The 27,080-nt window shown below is 38.6% G+C and overlaps 1 protein-coding gene across 2 annotated transcripts in view; it reads right to left on the bottom strand.

The window, feature by feature from the left end:
* FAM3C (FAM3 metabolism regulating signaling molecule C) overlaps positions 1-27,080 on the bottom strand; it is a 53,481-nt gene that overhangs the window by 15,387 nt on the left and 11,014 nt on the right. For both annotated transcript variants that reach the window (XM_037139678.2, XM_037139676.2), the window contains exons 2-7: positions 25,077-25,130; positions 20,066-20,170; positions 11,528-11,557; positions 10,751-10,874; positions 1,806-1,864; positions 742-792 (exon numbers count right to left, since the gene is read on the bottom strand). In XM_037139678.2, coding sequence (XP_036995573.1) covers positions 742-792; positions 1,806-1,864; positions 10,751-10,874; positions 11,528-11,557; positions 20,066-20,170; positions 25,077-25,089 — 382 coding nt within the window. In that variant the 5' untranslated portion in view covers positions 25,090-25,130. The remainder of the gene's footprint in view (positions 1-741; positions 793-1,805; positions 1,865-10,750; positions 10,875-11,527; positions 11,558-20,065; positions 20,171-25,076; positions 25,131-27,080) is intronic.

Below are 27,080 nucleotides of genomic sequence, written 5' to 3' on the forward strand. Positions count from 1 at the left end.
TGCCACCGTGACTTAAAATTTCCCACTCTGATTCATTCTGTCTTTTTTATAGACATTCAAGGGGCCAAATGAAAACCCCACGGGAAAGTCATTACTTATAATTTAAAGTAAGGCGCGCAGGGGGCAGGAGAAACGCTCATGGGCTCCCTCAGTATGTGTAAATATGTTTGTATCGGGATTTTTCTAAAAAGAGGATACATAAATTTTATACAATTCACAACAAGATCTGTAACTTTAAAAAAATATATAAATGTGTATACTGATTTAAGGGATCTTCTGGGCAAAGTTACTTATTATAAACTAAGGGAAAGAATGTAGGCGAGTTAGGTGATTTGTTTTTGAGATAAAAAATCATATGTAAATGAGTCATTTTAGTCAGTCCGAAGTGCTTGGTTATACCCATCTTCAAATTACTTATCCTTTTTTTACAATTTCAGACAGAAACCTAAAGGAGCCAAAGCTCTGAAGTAGTTGTCCTACAGAAAAGAGAACTCAGATTTTTTAAGCTCCCAATTCCTGTACCACTATTCTTAATTATATACCACAAACCATTTTTATTAAAACGTATATATACAATGTGACTGATACATATACAAAATGAAACACAGCTGGACATTTAGTGAAAAGAGAAACAAAGGGACCACAAGAATGAAGCCACGCGGCTGCCATCAATGGGCCACGTTACACCGAGGGGGTGACGTCAGTGCCGGCAGCAGAACTGCACTGACCACTCACACTTACCTCCTCCCCACATGTCAAAGTATTTAGTGTCTAATACTTCTCCTGTTTTTCCTGAAAGAGATTGAATTCATATTACATTATGCAACTGAAATATACTCCACACTGCATAAAACAAATATTCTTAAAGACTCATGTAAGTTATCTTGAGAACGACTTCAATTCTGAACTTTACCATGTGAATTATTTATTTCTAAAGGGTAATATTTGGATAGTCTCACTAGTCTTGTAAGCCCGAAAGCAGCACACAGAATTCACAAGTGACTGCAGAGAATTAATTCTAATGCAAAGTTAGACACTTTAGACATCCTTTTATAAAACTTACATTTACTTCCCTTTGTAAAGCTTTTTATAATTAACAAATAAATAGACAAATAGGTATTGGTCCTTTTACCTAAGAAACTGAAGAAAGTAGAAACACAAAATTTTACTTCTTATTTTGAAAGAAGTAAAAAATATTCCCCTACATTATGGACCAGGAAAGCCAGCTGTGTTTTAGTTCCCTGATACAGCTTTACCGAGGTGTTGCTGCAGCAGGGAGAAGGGACCAGCGTGCAGGACGCCTCGCTTCACAGATTCGTATTTTTAGATTTGATTCAGGGTTCATAAACTGATTTACTCTAATGAACTTATCAGAAGAATGTGGACAAATATTGAAAAGTTACAATTAATTCTTGTTTTCATTCCTCTCCCACCCCATCCAACAGTGCATCAACCTTTGTCCCCGACACCCTCTCATTCGTATCAATTTCTCTTCACATGTTAGGGTTCCAACACTGGCAGCAGGAAGTCATGGATTTAATATGAGATGGCATGTACCCTAACAATCCCATGGGAAGTTCTCCACATGTTGCCACAGAAGCCGAATGCTTCCAGGAAAGCATGAGATAAATCCTCGGACATGAAGTCTCCACCTAGAGCTGGAGGTAGTCAGGAAGGCGGGTGGGGCTTTATTGTCAAGAGGGGCACCTTCTGCCCTGACCCCTCGGTATTGTTAGAGTAGCTTTTACTTTGGAGCATATGAATACCCACCCAGTCCACCCGTCAGCTAAAATAATTATCCTTACCATTTACCAAGGCAACATTGATCCCTCTTCCAACATTATTCTTAACGCCGCTCATTAAACTGAAGGGGGAAATATCAAGACCAACAGAGAATTAGATATTGCACAAACATATGTCAAAGAAAAAATCTTCCAAAAAAATTAAAGGTTAGGAGTTTTATATATAATTGTTTAGTACTTCAGAGATTAAAAGGTCTCTACTATGAGAAAACAGCCCAATAATACCTTTAAAGTAATGTCCTTAAATAAAATTTTACAATGTCCTTAAATATGTATTTCACAAATAGAAATATATATTAGCAAGAATTAAGGCAAAATATCAAGACTTTCTTGCTGTTCTGCATCAGATTATGAAATACCATTTCAGAAAATCCTTGAAACACGGGCATTATGCTCATGTTCTGTACCACCCTCCTACACTTTCTGCAGTATCAGATGTGACATGAAAACAGAAGTGAGATGGATGCGCCCCACATCTTTCACAATCCGAGAACAGAAAGAGTGGGGAGCACTGTTCGTGAGGGTTTCACTTAACTGTGAATGGCTCAGTGTGAAGTCTCCCTATACTCAGAAGTAGTAATGCTGTGTTCACATAATGCCTGCATCTCACTGCAGTCACACCTGCAGGGATCGCAGCCATGGCAGCTCTCACACCATCGCATACAATGTCACTGAAGCATTAGTGAAAGCAACAATACCAGTGCAGTTTGTTCAACTAGAGTTGCTACACTAGAATCATGGGTACCGTTAATTTTAGAAATTAAAGGTAATAGTAATACTCCCAGTGGTGTGTGGTTCAATGGTGATCAGCTAGTTTGAGGTCCAGTGTAGGGGAAAAGTATACAAGTATGAATACACACAAGTATCCAGATATTTAGACTTCTATACATATATATATATATATATATATATATGTATATAAATTTACTGTGAACTTTACTGATATAAAGTATGTGTGGCACATAATTTCACAAATAATAAGGTCTACAACACTTTATTGTAATTCCACAGAGCCAACTGATTCCCACTGAATGTGTTAGCTGGTTTTCCTAGAACTCGTAGTTACAGTGTGGTTGCAACCAATGAAGGAGTGCAGTACTAACTCTTAAACCTCAGCAGCAAAAACCAGAGCATCCAAACAAAATGGAAAAGTGATATGAACAGTCATTTCACTGAAGAGGACATACAGGTGGCAAAAAAAAAATAGGAGATGTTCAATATTACTAAACAGAAGGAAAAGAAAATTAATTGAGGTATCACACTACAACAAACCTATTAGGTTTGTTCTCAAGTATACAAAGAAACTGTCTCTCTCAAATGTGCCAGTGGAAATGTAAAATGGCACACTCACTCTGGGAAATACTCAGCAGTTCCTTATAAAATCAAACACATGTTGACCACCCAACCCAGGATTCCTGGGAACTTTATGGAAGAGAAGTAAAAGTGTATGTCCACATAAAAACCTGTAGTTCACAGTAGTTTTACTGGTTACAGCCAAACATAGGAAACAACTAGAACTGTTTGGTTGAAGACAACAGGTGGTGGACACATCCACACCAAATAGCAATGCTCAGCAGTGAAAAAGAGAGGGATCAGATTATTAACGTGCACCAGCATTTCAAGAGCATTACGCCAAGTGAAAAAAGCCAGTCTCGACTGTCACATACCGTGTGAGTCTATTTCTACGACATTCCCAACATCACCATCACAGAAATGATAAACAGGTTGGTGGTCGCCAGGGGTCAGTGATGATAGGGGTGACTTATAACAGGGTGGTAAGAAAGAGACCTTTATGAGGATGAAATAATTCTGTATCCTAACTGCTGTGTTGGTCACATGGGTCTACACATTTGTAGCACAGGACTGAACGTACACACTGTGCCAATGACAATTCCGTGCTGCTGATACTGTACTATAATGACATCAGAATGACCTGCATGGAGAGTATGCAGGACCTTCCTGCATCATTTTTGCAACTTCTTGTGATTTCTATAACTATTTCAAAACAAAAAATTAGAAAAGACTCTACTACAATGTCCATTTAAAAAGTATTAAGAAATAAAAAAGTATAAAGATTGATTTTCTAAAACTTAGTAGCATTTAACTATCTATCTACCCATACTGGTTGCCTATCTGCCTTCAAGATTTCACTTGTCATTTTCTAAAATTTACACGTAATAAAGCACAGAATTTTTTTATCTATGTCCAAGACCAGTTCTGAGGTGGGCCCAACGATTCTGCTCAACAAAAGAGGGAGTTTCAAAATGCCTCTGTTCTGCTCCTTTCAGATATATATAAGTGAACACTATTATTAATATTAATAGGCAACAGCTGTGATTAATAACTGTCACAGTGTCTTCTCCAAACATTCACCATTTCAGAGTCTGCTGCGGGGTCTATCACAGAGCAAAGAAAAAGGCAACAAAGAAGCGCTGTAACATGGGCTTTCCACAAGAGGGCAGCAGCTCACCAATTGTTGAAACTCAATTCAACCAGGGAAATCTGTAACTGAAGATTTTAAATGTATCAAGCTTAGTCGTCACTCTTACTAACAAAAGCTGAAATATTTTCTTTTATCCTTCATGAGTATGAAGGTTCCCACTCCCATACCACTCCTTATCTCCAGGCAAAAATCTAAAGAAAATGATCATATGATCATAAAATCTATAGATAGAGTCCATTCATCTTCAACTACAATTGACTCAAACACCTACTATGTGTTTTAGGTACTACTTCTGTAGACGATTAGTTCAGAAGAAGGTTTAACAAAGTACAGCTCATGGGACAAATCTAGCTACCCGAGGAGTTTGGGTGTGTGTGTGTGTGTGTGTGTGCGCGCGTGTGTTCATGTGTGTGTTTTAGTTTACTATTTGTAAGTTTAAAATGGTCTTTACACTTTCAAATGGCCACATGTTAAATAACGATATAGGTACTTGCATAATATTATTGATTTTACTTCTTGGCCCTCACAACCAAAAATATTATCTGACCCCAGGAAAAAAATAAAAGCCTCTTAAAACAATTGGCTATATATTCCTATACCAAATATGCAGATTACATAATAAAAGGTAAAGTACTATGCCTAAAATCAGCTGTTATAAACTAAAATCAAATGAGTATATGTCCACAATAAAAGCTACGTCCTGAACATAAGTAAGTTCTATGGGTTCTCCATATAAAAGAAAAAGCTACAATTTTGTTGTGTGACACCTTATATTTATACCCAGAAGTTTGTGTTTCTAACTAATGAAATGTATCTTAATCTCTATGACATATATCTTGACTGCATGTACTTATCCTTAAAACCACAACCATGACCCTAATCGTAACTATTGTCTGTATTAGGGTTTCTAGAACTCGGTCGATGCTATTATGGGCCCGACAATCCGTGTGGAGGGGCTCTACGGCCCCTCCCCCCAAGTACACCGCCACAGCTGTGGCAAGCCCAGATGTCTCCAGATTCTGACAAATGTTCCCTGGGGAGCAAAATCACCCCTCCTGAGAAGCACTAATAGTTTCTGAAATGAGCTGCATGTACTCAGAACACACATAGGAAAATATTAAAATACCTACTTATACATTTTTAGTATCTACTTACATATTTTAGTGAGTAACATGTAAAGTCTGTTGCCAATGGGGGGGACAGGGAGGGCAAAGTCAAAGGGCGGTGGCAGCCCTTGGCCAGGCCTTCCAATCGCTTCCCTACCCCACTTCTCTAATCACTCTACACAGCAGTCAGTGTAGCGGTCACTGTTTTTCAACAAAAGTGAAATCATGTCATGGCCGAGTTTGAAAACCATCCATATCTTCTCATTTTACTCAGAAAAATACCCCAAGTCCTTACCAGCAAGGCCTACAAGTTTCTACTGGCCTGGTTCTTTATTTTTTCTTTCAACTGTATTTTTGTATCAATTTTCAACCTTTTTTATCCTATGGTACACACGAACTAAGTATTGAAATTCTGCAGCACACAAAAATATATTTTTTGCCAATGTGAAAAAAAATAGGTATAATTTTGATTTACAAAAAATAATAGTAGTGATTAATTACCTACCCTTTTTGATCCAAAGTGACTTTTATTTAAATTGGGTGCCTATACTTGTATATGGGGAATTCTTTTTTTCTTTTTTTAATTTCTTTTTTAACACATTTTTTATTGATTATGCCACTACATTTGTTCTATTCCCCCCCTCCATTCCCCTCCACCCTGCACATCCTTTCCCCACCATCCCCCCCTTTAGTTCATGAACACCTGTCTCAAGTTCTTTAGATTCTACATTTCCCCTACTATTCTTACCCTACGCCCTATTTTCTACCTACTGTCTATGCTACTTATTTTCTGAACCTTCTCCCCCCTTCTCCTTCTCCCACTCCCCTGTTGCTAATCCTCCATGTGATCTTCATTTCTATGGTTCACTCCTGATCTAGCTGTCCTTTTAGTTTGCTTTTGTTTTAGGTGTGGTTGTTGATAACTGTGAGTTTGCTGTCCTGTAACTGTTCATCTTTTTTATCTTCTTTTTCTTAGGTAAGTCCCTTTAACATTTCATATAATAAGGGCTTGGTGATGATGAACTCCTTGAATTTGGTCTTATCTGAGAAGCACTTTATCTGTCCTTCCATTCTAAATGAAAACTTTGCTGGATAGAGCAATCTTGCTTGTAGGTCTTTGGTTTTCATGACTTGGAATACCTCTTTCCAGCCCCTTCTTGCCTGGAAGGTCTCTTTTGAGAAATCCGCTGACAGTCTGATGGGAACTCCTTTCTAGGTGACAGTCCCCTTGTCTCTTGCTGCTTCTAGGACTCTGTCCTTCATTTTAATCTTGGCTAATGTAATGATGGTGTGCCTTGGTGTGTTCCTTCTTGAGTCCAACTTGTTTGGGACTCTCTGAGCTTCCTGGATTTCCTGGAAGTCTATTTCCTTTGCCAGAATGGGGAAGTTCTCCTTTATTATTTGTTCAAATAAGGTTTCCACTGGTGGCTGTTCCTCTTCCCCTTCTGGTACCCCTATAATTCGAATGTTGGAACGAACATTCAAAGATGTCCTGGAGGTTCCTAAGCCTCTCCTCATTTTTTTGAATTCTTGTTTCTTCATATTTTCTGTTTGGTCATTTTTTCCTTCCTTCTGGTCTACTCCCTTGATTTGAGTCCCAGTCTCCTTTCCATTACTATTGGTTTCCTGTGCATTACCATTCATTTCAATTAGTTTAGCCTTCATATGTTCCTCTAATTTGCGACTAAAATCAACCAGTTCTATGAGGATCCTGATCACCAGTGTTTTGAACTGTGCATCTGAAAGTTTAGCTATTTCTTCATCGCTTAGATTTATTGGCTCTGGGGCTCTGAGTTCTTCTTGAGCCATGTTTTTATTTATCTGTTTGTGCCTATTATGCATGAGGAGTGGAGCCTTAGTTGTTTACCAGGGCGGGGCCACCCTTGTTGCTGGTTTGTGACGCTGTATGTGGGGGCGGGGTCAGAGAGGGAGCCATGGCGGTCCTCTCCGCTCCCCCAGTCCGTCCCACCGCTCACCCCGCTTGTTTATCTGAGCGGAAATGTGTGAGCCCCCCCCAGGCCGTGCGGTCTCAACGCTCACCTCTTCACTGGTTTATCTGCATACGAATGCTTGACTGACCACAGACAGCCAGCCGAGCCTCTTCCCTGTGTCCGCCTGTTGCCAGCCCGCACCTGGGATCCGAGCCTTCGGCTGCTTGCGCACCACCCTGGTCGGGGATCTTTTTGGCCAACCCGCTCCGCTGCTGGCTTCACCCCTTTTACCGCTTTAGCTGAGCACTTCGTTGTTTTGGGACTCCGTATTGTTGATTTTCTGTGTGGCTTGGGTGCGTTCATTGTTGTTAAAACTTTGTTGTTTTTGGATTTGGTTGTGCGCAGAAGCAAGTTGTTTCTACCTACGCCTCCATCTTGGCGGAAGTCCTATATGGGGATTTCTGATACCAAAAACCAATCAGATGCAACTCTAGTATATGAGATATATTTCAGGTTCAAGATAGGGCATTCACACTGGACAGCTATGGTTGTGCTGGCTGTTTTCTTTTTTAAAAATTTTTTAAGTCCTCACTTGAGGACGTATTTATTTTAGAGAGGGAGGGAGGAAGGGAGGGAGGTAAAGAGAGGGATAGCGGTAGGGGACAGAGAGAAAGAGAGAAACATCAAAGTGAAAGAGAAAGCTCAGCCGGTTGCGTCCCATATGCATCCAAGCAGAGATGGAACCCACAGCCTTTTGGTGTATGGGAAGATGCTCCAGCCAACTGGGCCGCCCAGCCAGGGCTGTTGTCAGTTTTTTATTTGACAATTTAAGGGAAAAGAGGTTGGTGCTCCTGAATAAACAGTCAGGTATTGAATGTTTTAAAAATTCCCGCAGCACACTGGCTGAAAATTGCTGGTGTAAGGTGTATGCTCAGTGGTTAGACAATCGTATATGAGTAAATACACAGTATTCCCTTGATATTTTCAGTACCCACCAGGCACTATAGAGTTATTGTGATATTATTGACTGTATTTCCTATATTTTACTTATATCCTCCTAACTATTTTGTAACTACCAGTTTGTATTTCTTAATCTCTTCACTTCTGGCCTGGCTCTTACTCCTTTCCAGCTCTTTCCCACCTTAGAGCCTTTGAGTATGTCTTCCTTGTGTCCAGAATGTTCTTTCCCTACTTTTCACTTGGCTGTCTTCCTTCTTACCCTTCAGTTCTCAGGCCAAACACGATCCCATTGGAGAAATTATCCCTCAACTCAATCTAAAGCAGGACGCCTCAACCTCATCTGGGTCCTGCACCCACACACCCTGCAACTGCACAGCTCGTGATGTGTCTCATCACCGCCCCTACCAACTGTGAGTCCCATGGCACCAGGCACGATGTTCAATAATCACTTGATGAGTAAGTGAATAAATTATGCTAAGAAAACTCACTCTAATCTTTTTCTTGGAAAAATTTTCAGTACAGAGACAGAGAGTATTGGAAGAAGTACAGGTCCCTGAAGTTTTTCCACTGGGGATATCTGGCTAGTCTTTTACCAGGGACTCGATTTCATGACCAAGGCATTGCTATAAAATCCCATCAATTACTCAAATGGCAGGACAATTACCAAAATAAAGACGAATAGGTGGCCTGCCTCAACTTTACAGCAAGAGAAACTAAAACACAAATTCTACATGACATTCCCACACACTAGAAAGCAAATTCCCTGGCTCTGAGCCCAGTATTTATTTTATCAGACTTCACTGCCTACATATTCTCTCTCTTTTTTTCTTTATGGCCTATATAATCTGCATGTAGAAAACCTGCTAGTAAATAGTTTGATCTCTCTTCTTTGCATTAAAACTTACACACTTCAGGCAAGTACAGGAAATCTGCAAAGGCAATCCCATGGGCCAAGAATGATAAGAAAACTTTTTTCCTCTTATTTAGAATCAAACTTGCAGCCTGTCTAGCAAAATGAAATAAGACAAGAAAATGGGAACATTCTAAGTTAATAGGAAGAGTATTATTTAATGTAAGATCTACAAACTAAAATCCAAGTGCTTTTTTACATAATTCAGTAAAACAGGATTATTATAATGAGGAATCAGAAGACAAGGAACTAACAATGGATTATTAATAGCATGAGGGAAAAAAAGCAAATGAGTTGGGACTTTAAAGATCAACTAGCTCAAGCCTTTAATTTTATAAGAGAAGTATTATTATTACAAGAGGCTATGGAACCTAGCTGTAGCTAACTGGGAAAGGGGCTGAGGTAAATATTTAAAAGCTTCTCTATTAAAAAGAAAAGACAAGTGAAATTCTCAGAGAAACAGCCTAGTTCCCTCCCCTCTACCTATAAAATTCCCTCATTCTTTATTTTCATAATTAATGGCATATTTCTTATTTTACATGAAGCCTAAATAAGCTCATACATCTAATTTTCTAGGCAAGAGCAGACTAAAAGCAACCAGCCAAAGAAGGTTTTGTGACTTCAGAAGCAGCAACTTGAACAAGTGACAGCTGACACTGAGGTGGGAGATTGCAAAAATCTGAAAACTGTACTTTGCAGAGCATCTCGATACAGGGAACCACTCAGCTTAGCGATGCTGCCCTGTGCCACGATGGGCTTGCGGCGATTACTGGATCATTTCGCACTTCAAGGAGAACTCAAACATTGAGAATGAAAGGTGCTGGTTTGTAAGATAAACTGCTCATTATCGAGGGCACAGCTATCAAAGAGGACAGCAATTTTCAACCAGAGTGTAAGAATTTTTAAAACATATACTACCTGACTGACTATTTGGTCAGGAGACTGTCGAATGGAAACATGCCAACAGCCAACACAATGGAGATCCAGTGTGAGTGAATCAACATTGTACCTATTTTTTTGGTCAGATAGGCAAAAAATGTGTTTTTTGGTGTGTCACAAAATGTTAGTAATTAGTTTACGTGTGCCATGAGGTGAAAAGGGTTGAAAATCGCTGAAACAGGACTTTGCAGGGATGGAAACATTCTCTCTCCTCACTGCTCCAGCCCACGGCTCAGGCCACATGTGGCTACTGGCACCTGAAGTGTGGCCAGTGTGACCAAGGAACTGAAGTTTCGATTTCAATTGATGTCAATGAATTATCCTTCTCCTGTGAGTTAACAATCCTTCTCCTGTGATTTCATAATCAAAGCATGGGTCTATGGCTACCATATAAGAGGGACAGCACAGAGAATTCACTCAGAAAACCCCTCATCTCTCCATGAAACTGGATGAACACTGCTCTTATGTCACTCTTCAGTATGAAATCCAAGCACTTTCCCGACTCCTTAAAGGCCTGGGAAAAACTGTACTATGAAAATGAAATCACTTTTCTTTAATAAAAGCATGCCCAATACATATTCAAGTGATCTACTACATTCAGGTTCAATTTGCTGTAACTTTATAGCACATCTTACACTTCCAAATAGATAAATACTCACATATTGTCCTCTAAGCAGATTTTGGGTCCCACGACATTGGCTGCTCCACTTGCCATTTTAAAAGCAAAATGCTTCTCAGGACAAGCTTTAGAGATCCCACACTTGTATCTGGGAGGTTTTGTAGCTTTGGAAAAGAAAGCAGTTTTTTTTTTTTTAAAGAAAAGAATGTTAACAGACTCTATAATCAGTTTATTTCAAATCTCTAACCACAAGGGAATTATGTAAATCACCAAGATCTACATATCATAAAACACACTCCAGGATGGGGGGCCCGGGGTAGGGGGTACAAAAAGCCTCAAAACAAAAGAAAAAGCACTGAGGGACCAAGCTTATAATTGACATTAATGAACCAAATAATATGATCTTGATGAGGGTAAATATATTTGATCTAATTATTTTTGTTTACTTACTGAATTCAGGAAGGGTGGTAGGTTTTGAATTGTTACTTTGCATTTTCAGTGCATAAATGCAGAACAAATGGCTGCAAACTAAAAAGCCTAATGCATCACTGACTAATCTGTTCACATACTAGTTCTTTTTACACGCTTTCTGTACTTATCATTCTGAAGTTAAAAACACTAATGAAACAAAACATTCATTATGAGTACATACCAAGAATACTGGGCTATCCGATCAAATAACATCCTTGTACCTTCAGAAAGCAATGTCTACATCAGTTGTGCTCACACTATCTTTAGTATTGGAAGGTGAGTTCTCATTTGCCTAGGGGGGAAAGCAGAATACACCATCTGCAAATTACTGGGATGAAATACTTACAGCGTGCAGCTGTGTCCAATGCAGACCTTGCTGAGGAAAAAAAAGTTATCTCTGTTAGAAGGAATAAGGCTATTAGCAAGTATCCACTTTTAAAACATATTTAGAGCTAACAGACCTTAAAAAGAAAAGTGTTTGAATACTGCTCAGTATATAATAAATAAAACATGAATATCACTTTAGAAAAACAGTGAGAAAGTAACATTAGGCTACATAACTCAGTATAATCAATTAAGCAAAGAAAACTATGGCTGGTAGTATTTTATTACAGATAGACCATTTTATGTTTACATTTTGATTTTATTTTTAGTTACTATACACTTAATTCCCAGTCAGAAAGCTACCATTATTATTCTACAAACTTACCATTATTTTAATTTTTTAATATTTATTTATTTTCTCTGAGAGAGGAGAAGGAAGAGGGAAAGAGAAGGAGAAAAACATCAATGTGAAAGAGAAACATCAATCAGTTGCCTCTCGTACATGCCGTGACTGGGGACTGAACCCACAATTCAGGCTTGTACTGAACCAACCATCTTTCACTTTGCAGGACAATGCTTAACCAACTGAACCACACAGGTCACAGCAACTTACCATTATTTTTTTAATTTGTTTTTCACCTTTATTGAGATATAACAGACACTTAAAGGTGTGCAAGTTTAAGGAGTACAACACGCTCCTTTGCTACATTTATAAACTGCAAAACGATTATCTCAATAGTATCAGCTACTACCTCCACCACATCACATAATCACCATTTCTTCTCTGTGGGAAGAATATTTAAGATCTACTCTCTTGGCAACATTTATGATAAAGTATTAATAGCTGCAAACACCAAGCCCTATATGACATTCCCCAACCTGTTAACCTTGTGGCTGGAAGTTGTGCCCTTTGAGCAATGCCCTCCCCTGCCCCCACCCCTGATGACCACCACGCTACTGTTAGTCTCTGAGTTTGTTCTTCTCAGATTCCACATTTAAGTTATATCATATGTATTTCCAGCTTCCTTTTAAATATATAGTTGTTTAGACTATTAGAGTGTTTAGAAGTTGTTGCTGCTTTATGGTGTTATGTACATATGCACATAAAGCCCTGGAATATATACATAAACCTACCTCAGTGCTTAGGCTAGGAGATTTGGAGAGTGGGAAGAACACAAGAAGGATGGTTTGTCTCAAAAACAGAAACAAATACAGTATAATAAAAAAAATAATGGTTATTACTGAGAGTTTTATAATTTATCAGTTCAAGGAAGCCAGAATCTTCTTATCAAATCTTAACTTGAATTCAGCAGACCTTAATCTGATCATCTACACTTAGAGATTCTTAAAAGCACTACTGTCTGACCCTCACCCAGGGATTACAGCTCAGATCATCAGCAGTGCTGTGGACAGTGATTTCCTAAGGTGGCTCCGAGGTATGCAGTGTCATAAATGTTTGCCAGCTGTTTGACTACAAATAGTTACTTAGTTTTTACCTCTGTACTATTTTGGATAATTGTGAATTTCCTATATCTAAGTCCAGTACTCAAACCAGGGAACAGAAAGTTAAAGCTTAAAAATATTGTATAAATGTTTAAAAAGAGAAAAATAACCAAGTAATTAAAGACTCATTAACTCTATAGAACGCTCAGAATATTATGTAGGACTTAAGTTGTAAAGGTACTGTAGAAACATAGGAAATGTTAATGCATTTGGAATAAAGCAGAAAGCAAACTTTATCTGTATTAAAAATATTCATGGATAAAAACAAAGACCTGAAGGAAACAAAAAATGATCGGTTAGTAAATTAGGGTACTGGGGCTTGTTCTTTCAATTTTGTTAATTATGTCATTTTCTCTTAATTATGTAACAAATGTGAGGGAAGAAAACTAGAGAGATCACCTGGTCTAGTGTATTCACTTTTGAAAATGAGAACACCCATAGAGTTATTAGCAACCAGTGACTAACAACAAGAGAACTAGAAATTGTCCATTTTACTTTGTCCCGAACAAACACGTTTATCATGAGGCTCTGGTTTTAAGCTGCTTACAGGAGAATGTTGTTCAAATCAGGAATTCTGGTCTTCCTAACTTGAGGTAGCAAGATCAGAGGAAGATGGCGGGGTCAGGACAGGGTAATATAATGTAGCTCACTCACACAGGCTGGGCACTCTATCAGTATTTCTAGAACTCGACACCCCACAGGAAATGGGGGGAGGGGCCTGAACTGCGCATGCATGACTGGAGACTTCGCCCCCTTGCTAAAAACGTAGTGGCCTGAAGCAGGCAAAAGTAAACATGGCCAACACTGGCTTTCACTGGTTGGAAGGCTGGACATTCCCACTCGCTTTTGGTGCATGGGATTCTGGGAGAGGACTCTGGAAACAGAGCATACTGGAAAGCAAAAAGGTAGTTGGTTCTTTCCCCTCCCCTGCCGGTGTGAACGGTCACCAGCAGGCCTATGCCCAGACACCTAGGGGCGCACACTTCAAAAGATGCCTAGACCTGGACAGCAACTGCAAACCAGCTAAACCGCCTACATTCATGATACTTTTGGGTGGGAAAAGAGGTTCCTGGTGCAACCCTGAACTGAGCTGGCAGAGGGTGACGGTGATTTTTTCTGTGGGTGTCTTAGAGAGAACAGGCTCTGAGGCAGAAACTTGCCATTATTTCCAAAGACTTTTGTGATACCAGTCAGCACTGTGAACAGATTTTTGTTCTTGCGTTTTCAATTCTTGAACCCACGTAGTAATTATAATGACCAACTCTGACTTTTCCTTTCCCTTACTTTTGTTACTCAGGTATTTTAGGGAGCAGCTTGCCATTAAATTAAATAGTCTTTTCTTTTCCAATGAACTCCATTTTTGGAGATTTGTCTGGTAGGTGGTGAGCCGCTGGACCCCCCCCCCATTGTTTGGGTTCTGTAACACTTTTGCATATATTATTTATTTGAGCATCACCTGTGTTTTAAAGAGAAAAAAATGGGAACAGAGAGGTTTACAAACTTGATTTGTTCTAAATCATAATTAGTAACTGTCAGAGCTAATTTCCAAAGCCGTATCTTATTCTAGCACCCAAACTCATGTTGCACCATCCCAGAAATGAGAATGTCTGGGGCCTTATGATCGCACATGTAAAAACTGCTAGTAATGCTAGGAGTAGAAAGCCAACACATGGAGTTTTCACAACAAGCTTTCTGACTTTCAAGTGCAGGACAGACTGTACAGAGTTTAAGACCTGAGACGAAAAGTCCACATGGATGCTGCTGAAGTAATCCAGATGGAAAAGGGTTGTAGCCCAAACAAAGGCCGTGAAGGTGGCGTTGAAAGAAGTAGGCAGGTCCAGAACAACTAAGGAAGCGACACTGACGGGACTTGGAAATAGACCAGATGGAGGGGTCATGGAAAGAGAGGAATCAAGTTTGTACCCGAGACATTTAGCTTCAGAAGCATTTGTTTATTCATTGATATGAGCCAAAAATAAATACATACAAACATACATACATACACTACCATCTCTGAATTCAAGATGTTTATAATGTAGTGAGGAGATGGGAGTGGGGGAGGGACAGTAAGTTCTGTGTTGATCTTAATTTTAAACACTTGAAGAAGATCCAAGTGGCAAAGTCTACAGGCCTAGGACACCGATATAACTAGAAAATTAGCCAGTGACTGGGTGGTGCCACCCAAAGACAGAGTATAAAGTGAAAAGAGGGCTGAGGAGAGAATGTTAGAGACACCAACAATCACTTCGTGCTCAGAAGAGACTGGCTGAAGAAAGGGAGGTAGAAGGAAAACCAGGGATGAGCCTCAAAAATGGTCAAATTAGTTTGCTTATAAAACTTAAATGTAAAAAGAGTAAATGCTCCTCAGTTCAAGAAATTTTACTGGGATACATACAACTTTGGAAAAAGCAGTTTCTTAATCATCAGGCTTTTAAGGAAGTAACACTACCTCCATTTAATTTCTACATACATAAGGGGAGATGCTTAAAGATAAAGAAACACGTGAAAGATGTTTCTTTCCAGATGAAAACTATTTTTATACAATATTTATCAACACTGAAAGCCCTTACTATCCCTGTAGTTCTTAGAATTTTAACACCTAGAAGCCAACAGGTTAATTTTCATAAATAAAACAGGCTTATTTTCCACATGTAGCACATGAGCATAACACACAAACACAAACCCTACCTTTTCTGCAATTTTTATTCCTCAAACTATCTTGATAGCTTTAATTCTTAATTTCTTTTAACACACATAACTTTTCACTTTAAAGAACATTAACAATAAACATTTCTAATTTGGTTTCATCAATGAATGTCTTTCAACAAGTCAGGCTAAAGAAATCAGACAATTCTTTTATACTTTAGTTTTTAGTAATGTGAAGTAATTTATGTATATACTGTTTCAATGCTAAGTCTGAAAGGGTAAAAATAAATCAATTCAATATAACATTAAGTACTTACTGCAGTAATATGCAAAAAATAACTTGGACTGTGATCATTACATTCAGTAGATGTTAAGCATCCACGCTGAACACTGACACCACTAAAACCACACTAAATCGCAGTCGTAACTGAGACTGTCAGACTGCGCCCGTGCTGACGGCCTGGCCGTGACACTGTCGTCTAGTTTTATGCGATGTTACTGAAAAACGGAGTAAAGAGTGTACACAATCTCTGTGTGTTATTTCTTACAAATGCTTGGGAATCTACAGAATAAAAAGTTTTATTAAAAACATTTTTAAAAAAATCACAATCTACTTTGATAATTTCAACTACTAATTGTAGGCAAAATATTTCATTCTTCCGTTCTGGAAATAAGTTCATTTTGTTTTTCTAAAGCAGTACTATAAAATATACCTGAATCTAAATTCATGAAACTATTAAGATATTATATCAACAACATGAAAAAATGGAAATATTTACCACCAAAAGAACTATATTATTGGATTTACCAGGGTGAATAAGTTATATATGTCTAATCATTTATATGTATACATGTTGTATACTTGAAGCTAATTAAATATTTTATGTTGACTGTACTTTAAAAATTTTTAATTAAAAAAAAGACACATAGTTAATCTCATGTTCCCCTGAGATACTGACTTTATCAACAATCCTAATGTCCAGTTAAACTTGCTACCCTTTGGTAAACTGTCAGATGTTAAACAAATGGCAAAACTACCATATCTCTCTCCATCTGTGCTCCATGATTCTGAAATGAGAGGTAAAATATAACCATACAAATTAAATTTTAGCCAGTCCAATAGACTGGAATCCAATATTGGATTGTGGATATGGTGTATGACTTAAGTTGTAACAACATCAACCCCTTGCCCTAAGAATGCCTCAATGAAACAGCTCAAACACACACTATGAGACCCTGCAGGTTCCAACACCAGGAAAACTCAAAATGAAGAGAAACAACTCTCCTAGTTCAAGGAGCTCAGCATTTGCTCATAGCTGATGACCAGCGGCTTTTCAACTAACACAGCTTTAAATGAATCCCACTTTGGAAATACTCTTTTTCCATATAAAAATCCTAATTCCCAACTACCTACATTCATTTCCCATTCAGTGAGCGTTTATTATTTATGGGCCTAGCAGTAGATACTGGGTGATGCATCAAGGTATTATTGCCCTCAAGATTTATTACCTGGTAAGGGAAGACAAATACATAAAAAAAGATAAAAGAAAAGAAACTATAATATGAAGCAGAATAAAACCAGTGTCCAATTGAGATATAACTACTATGCATTAGAACAAACAGTTCAGAAACAGGAGGTTCTAATAGGGAAAATTGAGGTTCAAGTACAACTCCTCTCAATAAGGGGACATTTGTGTAGTTTTGAAAATGGACGAGATTAACAGATGAAGGGAGACAAGAAAGAAGTGCAAGCACAAGCAGAGGCTGGGGAATGAAAGGGTGGGATTGTGGGTGGGATTGTGTCCCTAGATCACGTGCAGATTGGCAAAGTGAGCACGAGGCAAGGGGGGGAGGGGCAGAGAACGGGTGAGAGAAGCAGAGGCAGGTTGGGGGGTGTGAATGCCATTGTGAGTAGGCAGTGTAGATTTCATCCTTTGGTAATTGGCAGTACTAAAGGTTCACGAGTTTTAGTAACTCTGGCACTGGTGAGACAGGCAAATATCAAAGAGGAAAAACCCTTTTGATGGTGACAGAAAGGGTCCAGACTCAAAAGGAAGATCCAGACTAGGTTAAACACTGGCTTCATCCAGACTCTTCTCTCTGAAGACACTGCGCCTTTTCCCAAAAGTTCTGTTTGTACCAGTGGTCCAGTTGCCTCCCTTCTCTCAAAAATCCTGCTTTTCTTGCCTGTCAATCTCCACCGATCTGTAATTCACTGAATCTTTGTCCAAGGCCTCTAGACAAGTGGAAGTCTCTCCATGACTTCAAAAAAGAAAAAAATGTTCAACTTGCTCCTGCCTCAAACTACCATCCAATAATCCTCCTCCTTAACCGTCAGCCTTTCTGAGAAGAATTACTTATACACACTGTTCCCTCCGCAACACTGACCAAGTCCTCCGTGCCTTCAGTGTTTCCACCCCATCAAGCAACTGAAACCAGCTGCACCCTCCAAGGCCACCAGACAGGGCCTTTGTAGTAACAGAAATACCGTATACCGAAGAAGTCAGTCAAGGCTCACTAACTTCGCAATAAATACTCTACGTTCAATCTATGTTGAATACTTCATTTAAGACCTGTGCTGAAAAACAGACAGTTCAGAAGAATAATCACTACATTAACAGAAGTGATTGAAAGGGAAGCTTCCTTAACTTGGTAAGATAAAAACTTAATATAAAAAGATGACCTGAAGGAGTATGACTACAATGTAACTATTTGCAACATCGTTAATGTGGAAGAGAACTCCAGCAGGTAGAAGGAAGTCAATTGCTATTATTTACCTGGGAGTATAAAAGGCAGAATTTAGTACAACAGAAGGAAGTACACTTAGTCATTGTAAGAAATTCACCTCAAAATGTTTATACAGAAATTGATGACTACACGTCTGAATTGTCTAAAACCTTGATACTCGGAATGTGGTCCATGCATAGGAACCTCAGGTCCACCTGGGAGCTTGTTAGAAATTCAGACTCCCAGGCCCCACCCCAGACAATCAATCGGAACCTGCATTTGCCAAGACTCCTGGGCAAGTCCTTTGACAGCAAAGCTTGAGAAGCAGTGGTTTAAGGGAGTCTTCTTGTAGTTGCTGTTGTCTTACATTAACTTCAAAATAGGTTTATTACTAAATATTTATTTTTTCATGGTAGCCTCAATGATTTTTTTTGGTGTTTATCAAATATTGTTATTTTCCTTTTCTTATCTTTTTCAAAACTAAGTTTTAGATATATTGAAAGAATGTTGAAAAGACTTTTATAAAAGTTTGCTGTAATTAAACAGACTTGTAATTTCATGTATATTTTTTAGGATTATAGAATGGTATAGATGCAGAATATATGTTTGTTTGTTTGTTTTTCAGTTTTCTATCTTTGTACTTCTTTGTTTGCCCAAAGCATCTTGTGCAAACATTAAATCAGATAAAGAAATGCAACAAGTAATTTATCAATCATCTATAATCGCACTCCCACATTTGTTTCTAGATGGTTTTTTTTGCTTTTAATTTTAAAGAAATAAAACATAAAGCTCAAGTCTCCTCATCTACTACCCACGTCCCACAGATAACTGAGGAATTTGGTGCTGAGCCTCCCTGTTAGTGTTTTTTTAATTTAAATATTTTATTGCTTATGCTATTGCAGTTCTCCCAATTTTCCCTCCTTACATCTGAAGCCAGATGTAAGGGGAAGTGAATTAGGTCTTGTGGTTTCCTTCCAAATACTAATTTATGAAAAACAAAATTCATTATTCCAGAGATCTGAAAGCTGTTTCATCTGCTTTCTGCCTACTAGGTCAAAATACTGTTAATTGGTTTCACAGCCTCACCTTTCGAGCATAGTTTTTTAATACCTTAAGCGACTGCCAGAACTTAAACATTTCAAATGTCAATTTAGTCTTATTAATGCAGATGTTTTGTTAAAAACTGAGTTAAGGTAGCTTATAGTGGTGTGTTTACAATATAGCATTAAACAAAATGGTAAAAAGAAAAATGCTGCGGAAGGAAAATAAGGTAAAAAAGCAAATTAGATTTCTATGGCTGGTGATTAAAATGCATTACCATGACTCCTAACCACTTTTTAACTGAGGGTTAGGTTTGGTTCCAAGTGTTCTAGCGGCCAACTCAAACAGTGTGTGGTATCTTCTAGAATGCGCATTTAGAATGCAATGAATAACGACCCTAAGCATGTATGGAATAGATTCCATTAAATGTATTCAGAATGTTGAATGGAAGATTTATGCTTTATACTGAATTAATTTTGACTTTCTATTGTGTATTTTATAATATTTTAATGAATCATGCCTGCTGGTATAATTACGTTTTCTTTTCTAAACAGACTAAACAACAGTCACTCGATGTGGATAAGTAGTAAAGAAACAATCACATCAAAATCAAGATTTAAGAAAGGGAAAATATGGAACTTACCAAATAGACTTCCTAAACTTGCATCCATTTTTATTTCAAATACTTGAGAAATAACGTAAAATGTCAGTAAAAATACTGCCACAGCTATCACCAACTTCGCAGCACCTAGGAAAAGGGCAGAAATAAGCTTATGGGCCCACAAAACTTTTATCATATAACATTTCAATAAAGACTATAGGTTTATAGAAAAAGCTTTAAGACTAATCAATTTTTACTTTTTATCTATTGAACTTAATTTCACTTGAGTTACGACAAAAATTGTACCAAATATCCATCAAGATAAAGGATTTTCCTGATCAAAGAATCATGAGATTGGCTAGCAATCCGCACAAAGCACTGCTGGAGTCACCTGCCTGCTTTTACGTACAAAGGCCTGACCCACCAGCAGTGCTGGCTGACGACACAGAGGGGCATGGCTGGCGGAAGACTGCCCTAAGGTATACTGGTGAACCCATCCCTAATTCTTTTCAACTATAAGGCCAATAGTACCATCCAGGATGACACCGAAACACTGAACCTTCTGCAGACACTAACACAACAGAGCAAGCTGTCCCCTAACGGGGAGTTCTCAAGTGAAAAGTCCTATCACCAACTGACCTATCTTTTGAGGTGCATGCATGCTCCTGGCATGGTGAACAAAGAAGTATCAAGTGTCCTCCTCACACTTGATACCTAGCTCAAGACAGGCCTTTCTCACTCCTACACAGCTTCATCCAGCTCCTACCGTAGGTGGTTCACAATGTAGTTACAGGGTAAGCTCCATGCAGGCAGACTCTTAGTCTTCCATACTTTTATATCTTTAACCATTTCTGAGTGCCTTACAAATAGTTAGCATTCCTATGAACTAATTAAGTGCTTAATATTAATCACCATATGTTCTTTTTCTCCAAAATATGTAAATCTAGGAAAGTAAAAGGAAAAGGCAGGAAAGGAAATGGAAAGTGACAGAGAGGAAACATCTTCCTCTGACCCTACAGATTTCAGAGCCAGAATCTCATTAGGTTACTCAGGAACGATATGAGTATTTCCCTGTCCAATCTCCATCACCCTCTCTTACCTAAAGTTTAATGTATATTTCTATAAAGGAGGTAGCCCTGGTCAGCATGGTTCAGTTGGTTGAAGTATTGTGCTGTAAACTGAAGGGTCTCAGGTTCGATTCCCACCCAGGGTACATGCCCAAGTTGCAGGTTTGATCCCTGATCGGGGTGCACAGGCAGGCAACTGATTGATGTTGCTCTCCCTTCCTCCCCCTCTCTCTAAAATCACTAAGCAGGTCCTCAGATAAGGACTAAAGAAAAACAAAAGAGGTAGAAAATAACATCAGTTACCTCATTCTCCTCAAGGAAACAAAGGTCCAGAGGTGAGGCCGCTGGCCCAGACTACAGATGCTGCAGCGGCAGCACAGGGACCAGGAGGCGGAGGCCCCGCCACAGCTCAGCGCAACACTGATCCTAACCCCGAGTTCCTACCTTCCCCCCCAAACTACTCAAGCTGAACCTACTGGGTGAGGAAGAGTGAAAAAGCACTATACTCCTCTAACTCCATAAACCTAAAGATATGAGGACGATGCCCTCCAGAGGAGGGAATGACCTGAGGATGCTCCAAAAGGCTGAGGACGCTGAGAGGCAGCAGTTTCTCCGAGCCGCTCATTTCTGCTGAGAAACGTTCTAAATATAGAAATGAGGTGGCGATAAGAAAACTTAACTACTAAACTTATCAACCACAACCCACTTCCGTTTCCTATCTCCTCCCCTCCCAAAACTGAGCTTCCCAGTTTCAAGAGCAACTACAAGTTGCCTATATTTTTAGTACATAAGACAGTGAAGTTCCACAAGGCTTTGAAATCTCCTCCCCAGGGGATCTAGAGGGGTACCTGGCATACAGTACCGCCCTCGACAAGTCTCCTAAATAGAGGAATGGCAATAAGTGGCATATTCCTTCTTGATAATTTAAGACCCCTTGGTATGAAGATTACGTATTTTCATGATAGGTTAATATCTCATTTTCTATCCAGCATGGGCCAGTGCAACTAGAGATTACCTTTCCCTGTCCTCTAAAGCAAAGAGATGAAACCCTTGCTGTTCAAGATTGAAATATTAAAATAACAAGTTTATAAAATATAGAAGCTCTAGGCTAGATTCAATACCAAGCTGTACCTGAACCTATACTAAACACACTATATACATCACATATATACATAAGAAGGTCTGTCCGAAAAAAGTCCAGGCATTTTTAATATAAGAATGGTTTGTGTGTGATCAATGCAATCTGGCAGCCAAGGAGAGTGGACTGGAAGGTGCATGTGTGAACAATGACAACTTCACTGTACTAGTCAGGGGAGGCAGCAGATGCCTTTGAGTGAGCATGTGTTCTTTGTGGCCATCGTGTTCAAAATGACTGAGTGAGTAGAGCAACAAATCTGCATCAAAGTTTGAATTAAGCTTGAACATTCCTCCACAGAAACTATTCAGATGATTCAAAAGGCCAGAGGTATGGGCAACTGGTGATTTGCAGCTTCATCATGACAGCGTGCCTCCTTATGCATCAGGTCTTCTGCAGAGTGTTTTGGTGAAACATCGAATCACCCAGGTGACTCAGCCCACCTAGAGCCCAGATTTGGTGCCCTGTGACTTCTGGCTTTTCCCAAAACTAAAATCATCTTTGAAAGGGAAGAGATTTCAGGCCGTCAGTGAGATTCAGGAAAATGTGACAGGGAAGCTGATGGCGATTGGGAGAATTCTGTGAGGTCCTAAGGTGCCTACTTTGAAAGGGGCATCATTGTCCTATGTAAAATGTTTCTTGTACTTTGTATCTTCTTCAGTAAATTTTTCATATAATATGTCTGGATACCTTCTGGACAAACATATACATACCATACACACATACACATATGCAGTATTTTTTTAGTGCTTACTGCAGAGTTACATGCTTTATAAGCATAATCTCTCTTCTCAGCTTTTCAAGATAGTTATTTTCACTCGACAAATAAGAGAAACAAGGCTAAAAATTTAGACCACTTGCCAAAGTTCACACGACTCTTCAGTAGTAGCACTGAGTCTTAAACCAAGGCATAGTCACTTATATTGGACCATCAGAGGAACTAGGAGGACACAAAACTCCAAGGAAAAGTTAGAAGTGGAGAAACCAACTGGTAACAGAACAAGCAGATGTTCCTTAAGAGAAGTAGGCAGGTGAAGACTAGCAGAGACTCCATAACATCAGAGTTCTGAAATGTCCGTTACAGAGGGTCTCTTCCAGAGCTGATCATCATCCAATTCTGAACTTGAATGGGCCTACGAATGCCACACCATGGTTCTCATTCATAACTTCCCACGAGGTCCCCTATTCCTTCCAGCCACGAACTGCACTAATCTGAGTACACCCTATTTTTCACCAACCAAAAAGCATAAACTTTACACAGCGATGCCTCAATATAGGAATGACCATAAACACATTTCAAAGCAACAAGGATTTTTTTTAACTAGAAAGAATTACTTTGAAAGAAATAAATGAATAGCTAATCCTCCTTACTCACTCACTAAAACCAATCCCTTGAAGAACTATACTAGGAACAGTGCCAAACATAAAATAAGCACTCAGTGAATAATTACTCATTAATTAACCTTAGTATTAACTGTCAGAATCAGGGAAATGGACTAGCTGACAAAGTTAATTTCAACTAGAGTGAATGTACAACTATACGAGAAAGGGAAACTTGCTTTGATTATTTCAAATAACTATGTTTAATTAAATAATGTATTTTTAAAATCATCTGGAAATATGTAATCATAGTCCAGCTGTATCCAAAGATAATATTTTTGTTAAAAAACATGAGACATTAGATTTTTTTTTAAGCCACAAACTCTTGGTTTCTGGAAATATTCTTGTTTAGTAATTGTACAGTTACTCAAAACATAATGTTTTTGTAAGTCTACGACCAAGTCAAATTTCTACAAAAGCATTAGTAAACACCCCTCAGTTATCTTTGTTTAATAATCATGATTTTAATCACCTGTGGAAAGACTTATTTGCCCTACCACCTTGATTTTAGGTTCTTCTAAGAGATGCTCCCATAGGAAAATACTTTGTTTGCTGGTGAGAGGATAATAAAAGAAAGACTAACTTGATTTTGAGGATTTACAGGTTATCTTCTATGTGGGACACACACTTAGCAGAGATTGCTACATAAAGTGTATACTGCCTTGAGGACAACACTTATTTTCACTTGGAAGAGGCAAATCATCAGCCCCTCTAGTTATTTATGGATCTATTCTTCTTAAGTTCAAGGATAACTACATTAATACTAGGAACAACAAGTGGTACTTTTCAATGTCCTCAGTATGCTGCCTAAGGAACAGAAGTCTCTGTGCATAATCTCATTTAGGAAGATTGAACTTGAATTAGTAAATACAGGGTGGGGCAGAAGTACATTTACAGTTGTACATATGGAAAATAATACAATAATTAATAAAGAATAATATAAGAATAAACTCTGTTTTGTGTCCTCGCCATTGTAAACCTATTTCTGCCCCACCCTGTACACAGTCATTTAAGCAAAAACATATTATCAAATCCTTTGCTTACACTAGTTTTAATTTATGTATATCCAAAGGGAAAATTTAAGCTTTTAAACTTTACAGCTCCTTTTCCTTAACAAGCTAGAACTTATCAAAAACAAAAGTCAGTCCCTCAAGTTTGTCAAATTGTTCTTCATGTGGACATTATATATTATTAGGCAAATAAACTAAATGTATCAGAACATGAACACTGAAACCATAACAAACTATTTAGCATAAATAATTTCAATGAAAGCACCCCCACTTATGTAACACTCACTAAATGTCCAATTTATGATTTGTCAACTACAAAAAAGTAAAGTGTCTAAATAATGATTTAGCTTGTTATATTTCAGCTTTGCATCTGACCCAGGAAAAGATTATTTACCCTTTCCAAATGAACAGGTTACACAAGAAGCAAAATTATTTCTACTGAATGGACATATTTATCTTACCTGCTACCCTCATGTTTGGTTTTTCAGCCTTTGGCACTTTTCATTAAATAGCTCCTAAAATCAAAAGAAAAGGCAAACAGCATTAGGTCTAGAAAGAACATTCCTTCTCAGATTGAATCTGAAGTGTATTTATTAAACCAAGAGTCATGACATTCTAAGCATTCTAAAAATATAGACATCTAATGAAAAAACTCTCATGACTGGGTGTGTCCCCTGCTGCTGAACCATGAAAGCTACTGAGGGGAGAGTCCTGTCCTTCACTGTGTCCCCCAGCTCCCAGCTGAATGAACAAGTGAGGGGAAACCAGCCATCAGGTTGGTGAAGAGGAGCTAATGCCTTATTACCGTCAGTGATTATGCATCCATTAAGGAACTTTGTATATTTAGTCCAAACTTTCAATTTGCAATTGAAGGTCAAAGAGGTTAAGTGGCTTATCCAGTCAGTCAAGGAACAAATTAATTGCAGAAGGGCCTAGGGTTTAAAGGTCTGCCGCTCCTGCTGCAGGGCTCACTCCACCGAAGGGTGCCCCTCACCTTTACTGTGACATAATTCAGGTGTCATTAGGACAAGCACTCATAGAAAACCCTTCTGATTTTAATACCAGGCTTCTCTTTCTCTTCATGTTTTCAATTTAAGTTTATAAAAAAATACATTCACCTGGCTGGTATAGCTCAGTGGATTGAGCACTGGCCTGCGAACCAGACAATCGCGGTTCGATTCCCAGTCAGGGCACATACCGGGGTTGCAGGCTGGTTCCCTGCAGGCCAGTTCCCAGCAGGGGGTGCATGAAAGGCAACCATACATTGATGTTTCTCTCCCTCTCTCCTTCCCTTCCCCTCTAAAGATAAATAAATAAAATATTTAAAAAAATACATTCACAAGCGCAGAATTAAAATTTTAAATACTGCAGCAATTATTGACAGTATATGTTAACCATCAGTGAAGAAATTATCCTTTGGTATTATCCGAATAACAACAAATAGATATTGGAAAAAATCTGGGTATGTATATTTCCCTCCTAAGAAATAACTCAGGTAAAATTTTAAAAAGCAGGTAAAATTTTAAAAAGCAAATGGAAAAGCAATTAAATGTGATTAACAGGAAATTCATGCCCAAGTTTGGCCAGACAGCTCCTGTAGTCTACTCAATCTATTGTACAGGAAAGGAATTCAAAAGGAAATTCTGATTAATGATGAATCACATTAATCAAAAGTGCATCTTGCTCCAGCTGGTGTGACTCAGTGGATTGAGCTCTGGCCTGCAAACTGAAAGGTCACCAGTTCAATTCCCAGTCAGGGCACATGCCTGGGTCACAGGCCAGGTTCCCAGTTGACAACCCATCAATTTATCTCTCGCACATAGACATTTCTCTCCCTCTCTCCTTCCCTTCCCCTCTCTCTAAATATAAATTAAAAAAATCTAAAAACATACATCCTTATTCAGACTATATTTGCATACTGGTGTTTGACGAAGTCTGATCTAATGATACACAGATTCTGCTTCAAATAAAAACAATGCCCCACCCCTGAAGGGCACTGAAGGAAATAAGACCTGCAGTTTCCTTCTTTACCCACAAGGAGTTAGTGGGGGTGGGGAGCATCCAAAGTGTCAATGCCCTTTACTGGAACTTCTTTATTCTGCCTAATCTGCCCTGAAGAACATACCAACATTTGACCTAATACTGAATTGAGCATTATTGATAAATGTTCCTTTGTTAGGTATCTGAACATCTTCCGCATAACAGGGAAAAGTCAATGTTCTATATCTACTTAAACTATCTACTTAGCCACAGGCTTGGAAAATGCCAAAAGGAAAGAAGAGATTCTGAAGTATCCACAAACTATCATATAAAAGCAGAAAAAAAAAATCCTCAGCTTTTCAAATGAAAACTCCAAGTGCTTATAAACCCTGTTTTGACTTGTAGAAAAAATGAACATTATGTTTATAACATCCACATGCTTTTCCTCCCAGCTAATGTTCCAAAATGACCCACCCTTTATCTGA

The sequence above is a fragment of the Artibeus jamaicensis genome, unplaced genomic scaffold (genome assembly GCF_021234435.1).
Source record: "Artibeus jamaicensis isolate MK-2021 breed Jamaican fruit bat unplaced genomic scaffold, CSHL_Jam_final contig_540, whole genome shotgun sequence".
Taxonomy (NCBI): Eukaryota; Metazoa; Chordata; class Mammalia; order Chiroptera; family Phyllostomidae; genus Artibeus; species Artibeus jamaicensis.